This window comes from Eucyclogobius newberryi, unplaced genomic scaffold (genome assembly GCF_026437365.1).
Source record: "Eucyclogobius newberryi isolate DKJ021-1_F unplaced genomic scaffold, fEucNew1.0.hap1 SCAF_73, whole genome shotgun sequence".
Classification (NCBI taxonomy): Eukaryota; Metazoa; Chordata; class Actinopteri; order Gobiiformes; family Gobiidae; genus Eucyclogobius; species Eucyclogobius newberryi.
The window spans coordinates 387,511-393,510 of NW_027316423.1; the positions used below are offsets into that span (position 1 = coordinate 387,511).

Below are 6,000 nucleotides of genomic sequence, written 5' to 3' on the forward strand. Positions count from 1 at the left end.
AGAGCAGGTATCTTTCGTAGAAGCAGTTAAAGTACTTTTAATCCAGTTTGAGGGAAAGGGAAATTAGTCAAACTATATCAGAATCACTCCATTCAACATCAAAATCAGTGCAAAATACTGCATACCTGTACTTTGAAACATGTACTTTGGAGCTTTTACTTAATTCAATACTGTATGTACAACTCAAATATTTACTGAAGTACATGTCGTGTCTGTAAGCTACTTTCACTCAAACTCGTGTACTTTCTCAGACCGAAACGCGTCGGTGCCGGTGCGTTTCTCCGCCACGCGCGCATTCCTCCGCCGCGCGTGAGAGAGCCCCCCCGGCGCGAGCCGTGGGGGGGTCCCCCGGGGGTCCCAGGCTCCGACCCCCGCGGCGGCCCCCACAGACATATACGTAACGTACACTTAAAAAAAACACGGGCCCTCGGGTGATAATAACAGCCGCGGCCGCGTTACCGACAGACTCACCGTTCACGCCTTTGTGCGGCACGTCGTTGCTGTTGAAGCCCTTGGAGCTGTACGCCGCGCGGACGTCGTTGCAGTTTCTCAACTTTTGCTCCGCGGTCGTTGAAAAAGCGCCCGCGACCAGCGAGCACGCTACGGACAGCAACAGCAGCGACTTCATGGTGCGCGAGGGGCCGCGAAAAACACCGAAAAACACGCACGAAACGGCCAGAAAGACGCGTAAAATCACACAGTCGTCGTTTCCCGCTGCGTCAAAAAGTTAGGACAAAGTTTGCGCCTGTTCCACGCTGCGGTTCTTCATGGAGACGCCGCTTCTGCTCGACACAAACTTCATTCAAACACGACGCGGAGTGAGGGGGGAAAACACGCCGAGGTCCGCGCCGAGCTTGACATTCACAGCCCCGGTGACGGTGGAGGACGTGGCCCGGGCCCGTGTGCGGCAAAACACGGCAACGGGTTTTGTGGAAAAAAAAGAAGGAACAAAAAAACAAGTTGCGGAGAAACTTTTGTTGAACTCGACGCGACGCTCCGGACGCTCGTCTCTCCGCCTCCCGCAGCTGCTGCCGCACAGTTTCGACGAAAGTGTGACCCACGGGGTGAGACGGGAACACCGGGGGGGGGAAGTGGGCTCCGTGTCCCGGGGTGAGCGGCTCGTGTCGGGCCCGTGTGCGCTGGGAGAAGTACCGGCGAGTGTGGTCGTGTCGGGAGAAGAGCTGCGGGGACTGACGCGGATCCAGATGCGAGCAGAAAGCCGCGGAGGAGGAGGAGGAGGAGGAGGAGGAGGAGGAGGAGGTGGTGGTGGACGGCCCTCCTCTGCAGCGCCCCGCACCGGGAGCGCAAGTTCCGGGGACAAAGGCGCAGGAGGCGAGGAACACGCGGGGTGGAGCGGGAGGTGGAGCACGGAGCGTGAAGGAACAGGTCTGGGAAGAAGCAGGAGAAAATCAGGAGTGGAGCAGGAGGTGGAGCAGGAGAAAATCAGGAGGTGGAGCAGGAGGTGGAGCAGGAGAAATCAGGAGTGGAGCACGGAGCGTGAAGGAACAGGTTGGGAAAGAAGCAGGAGTGGAGCAGGAGGTGGAGCAGGAGAAAATCAGGAGGTGGAGCAGGAGAAATCAGGAGTGGAGCACGGAGCGTGAAGGAACAGGTTTGGGAAGAACCAGGAGAAAATCAGAAGTGGAGCAGGAGTGGAGCAGGAGAAATCAGGAGGTGGAGCAGGAGTGGAGCAGGAGGTGGAGCAGGAGAAAATCAGGAGGTGGAGCAGGAGAAATCAGGAGTGGAGCACGGAGCGTGAAGGAACAGGTTTGGGAAGAACCAGGAGAAAATCAGAAGTGGAGCAGGAGTGGAGCAGGAGAAATCAGGAGCGGAGCAGGAGGTGGAGCAGGAGAAAATCAGGAGGTGGAGCAGGAGAAATCAGGAGTGGAACACGAGGTGGAACAACAGGTGGATCAGGAAAAATCAGGAGTGGAGCAGGAGGTGGAGCAAGATAAGTCAGGAGTGGAGCAGGAGGTGGAGCAAGATAAGTCAGGAGTGGAGCAGGAGGTGGAGCAGGAGGTGGAGGAGATAAGGGTCTTTATGGAGCCACACTGTTCCGAGTTCATGTGGAGACAAATGGCTGTAGTGAATATATGAAGGGCACGTTTAGTATGTTTTCTGTTTCAGACTGAAGATTTAAACTGTTGCACAAGAACATCATGATAAACATAAACTACTGCAAACTTTAGGTATAAAAGGTTTAATTGTCGATCGAATCCAAATCGATCGGGAATAACTCACAAACAAAAAGTCTCCAAACCGACATAACTGATTATAATCGACCAGTTTAAACAGTTTAAATCAACGCTAGATTCAAGTGTGGAAACGGGACTTTTATCGGCTGTAACTGTAGGAAACACATTCTTGAGATCGTCTGAACGCGCGGCGACATTATCGATCCGTCTGAACGCGCGGCGACATTATCGATCCGTCTGAACGCGCGGCGACATTATCGATCCGTGCAGCCGTCGTGACCCGAATTCCCCTCGAAAGGAACGTCCCAGTGAGTAAGTCATCTCACTGGGACGTTCTTTAAAGGTTATATAACTCTTCTATCACACACACTGCCCCTCGTTTGGACGACCCAGGCTGCATTTTAGCTACTTTTGTCAGAGATGCAGCCAAGGCTCGACCCGCCAAAATAAACCTGGACTATATTTGGCCTGAACCGGACCTTCTAAACCGGCAGAAGCCCCCGGACCGACCCATCGTACCAAACAGTGCATCAGATAACCCAACAGTTCAGGACAGACCCCCGATCGGCCCCGGGTTTGACAGTGGTCTCTTATCTGTTGTTAAAGTCAGCGTATAGAGATAAAAAAGGCTTTGAACTCAGCGCAATGCCTTCACTGCCCTAATGTCAAATAACTGCACTCATCACAGGTTTTATTAGGGACCAATTCAGGCCCCAAACACCAAATACGCCCCGGAGATAACGCCGTTTAATATAGGAAAAGAGCGGCAATAAAGTCGAGAGGGTTTTACGGTTTGACGTTGTTTATCCGGTAAATTGACCGAAGCCTTTTTTTGGACATTGGACCTGCAAACATGTTGAAAACTGAGTAACTGCAATGAAAGGTCACGCTAAAACCAGGGTGAAGAAGTAACTGGTAAAAGAAACATGTGTGGTTTCTACTTTTTTTGATCTTTTAAACACATTACAATAAAAAACGTGCATGTGTTTGAGTCACGGATGTTCACGAGTCCTTCACGAGTCTCTGAAAGCCAAACGTTCATGAATATGTGACGAGGAAAGTGTCTCTCTGTGTTGGGTCTCTAAAAGGCTCTCAATACAGTGCCTGTCAGCTATTGTTTTAGCCTAATTTATACAGCTTTGTTCAGTCACAGTCAGTTTTATATCTCTCTATACGGTCTGTCAGACTCTACAACAAACACTGTTAGTCCTGAACACGTGTAACTGTCATAATCATGTGCAATACTGACTTAATCATGTGCAATACTGACTTAATCATGTGCAATACTGACTTAATCACAATACTGTCATAATCATGTGCAATACTGTCATAATAATGTGCAATACTGTCATAATCATGTGCAATACTGACTTAATCATGTGCAATACTGAATTTATCATGTGCAATACTGACTTAATCATGTGCAATACTGTCATAATCATGTGCAATACTGACTTAATCATGTGCAATACTGTCATAATCATGTGCAATACTGACTTAATCATGTGCAATACTGACTTAATCATGTGCAATACTATCATAATCATGTGCAATACTGACTTAAGCATGTGCAATACTGTCATAATCATGTGCAATACTGACTTAAGCATGTGCAATACTGTCATAATTATGTGCAATACTGTCATAATCATGTGCAATACTGACTTAAGCATGTGCAATACTGTCATAATCATGTGCAATACTGACTTAATCATGTGCAATACTGTCATAATCATGTGCAATACTGTCATAATCATGTGCAATACTGACTTAAGCATGTGCAATACTGTCATAATCATGTGCAATACTGACTTAAGCATGTGCAATACTGTCATAATCATGTGCAATACTGACTTAAGCATGTGCAATACTGTCATAATCATGTGCAATACTGACTTAAGCATGTGCAATACTCTTAAACCTATTGCAATAGGAATATCAGGATTCAAATTGTTTTGTTGGCTTCACAATCTTTGCCGTTCTTCACATTGTCCATTAAACACAAAATTAATTACATTTATGGCCCATACGCAGCGTTTACTTTTAGTTTCTACAGTTCTACCCGTTTAAACGTCACTATTCCTCCTCTCGCAGTGTGAAATGGGGAGTAATTGGGTTTAGGCGTTGCCATGGGCTCAACCTGACCCAGGACGTATCAGTCGAGACACTTTTACTAAAGGTGCTTTCTGCCTGTTTCTATGGAGATGTTTTTACCTGTAATGTTCCACAGTGTGCGCGGCATCAAACTCAGCGTGTGATATTACCAGACACACTTAGAGGTCACGGGTTGGAACATGTTTTTGAGCAATAAAAAAAACACATTTAAATAAACACAAGATTAAACTAGTGACATGATGTGGAACGGCAATAACATCATCACCAAGACAGAAGTGAGAGCGTTTGTTGTCACGGTCACTCATCACAGTCGAATGCATTATTATGTGAAGAACCTGGAGTTACTGAGGTCATAACGGCTCAAATAAATGCATTACTCCAGGTGTAGGTTTGTAACATGCAAGATTTATGTTATAAGATAAGATAAGAGAAGCCTTTATTTGTCCACAATGGGGAAATGTTGGTGTTGAAGAAAGAACAGACAACACTCTGAATAGAAAAAAACTCTTATAAACAATAAACAGAACCTCTCATATTCTTAATAAGGAATAGAGGGAAAAAATAAAAAGACAAAATACAAATAAGCTAACATAAGACAAAACAATACTAATAATAGTGGTAAAGTAAACACTCTTATTTACATCAGTTATATGCACATGGGTATGACAGTATTGCGCATGAGTATGACAGTATTGCACATGGGTATGACAGTATTGCACATGGGGTATGACAGTATTGCACATGGGTATGACAGTATTGCACATGAGTATGACCGTAATTGCACATGGATATGACAGTATTGCACATGAGTATGACCGTAATTGCACATGGATATGACAGTATTGCACATGAGTATGACAGTATTGCACATGAGTATGACAGTATTGCACATGAGTATGACAGTAATTGCACATGGGTATGACAGTATTGCACATGAGTATGACAGTATTGCACATGGGTATGACAGTATTGCACATGGGTATGACAGTATTGCACATGAGTATGACAGTAATTGCACATGAATATGACAGTATTGCACATGAGTATGACAGTAATTGCACATGAGTATGACAGTATTGCACATGAGTATGACAGTAATTGCACATGAATATTAAAGTATTGCACATGAGTATGACAGTATTGCACATGAGTATGACAGTAATTGCACATAAATATGACAGTATTGCATATGAGTATGACAGTATTGCACATGAGTATGACAGTAATTGCACATGCATATGAAAGTATTGCGCATGAATATGATAGTATTGCACATGAGTATGATAGTATTGCACATGGATGGGTATGACAGTATTGGACATGATTATGACAGTATTGTACATGAGTATGACAATATTGCACATGGGTATGACAGTATTGCACGAGTATGACAGTATTGCACATGAGTATGACAGTATTGCGCTTGAGTATGACAGTATTGCACATGGGTATGACAGTATTGCACATGAGTATGACAGTATTGCACATGGGTATGACAGTATTGCACATGGGTATGACAGTTTACAAATGTTCATGGCTAACAGTGTTTGTTGTAAAGTCTGACAGCAGCAGGAATAATATTTATATATTTTGTGTTTGGATTGACTCATTTGAACTTTATTTAACAATGCCCATTATTATGTTTTTCATATTTTACCATTGCCATAGCCTAGTTTTATTGTAAATATGTTGT

The 6,000-nt window shown here is 44.9% G+C and overlaps 1 protein-coding gene across 1 annotated transcript in view; it reads right to left on the reverse strand.

Moving 5' to 3' along the window:
- Positions 1 to 663, reverse strand: part of gpc4 (glypican 4) — a 78,935-nt gene extending 78,272 nt beyond the window's left edge. Inside the window, exon 1 of the mRNA XM_072436154.1 lies at positions 472 to 663. Coding sequence (XP_072292255.1) covers positions 472 to 628 — 157 coding nt within the window. The 5' untranslated portion in view covers positions 629 to 663. The remainder of the gene's footprint in view (positions 1 to 471) is intronic.
- Positions 664 to 6,000: the final 5,337 nt, after the last annotated feature.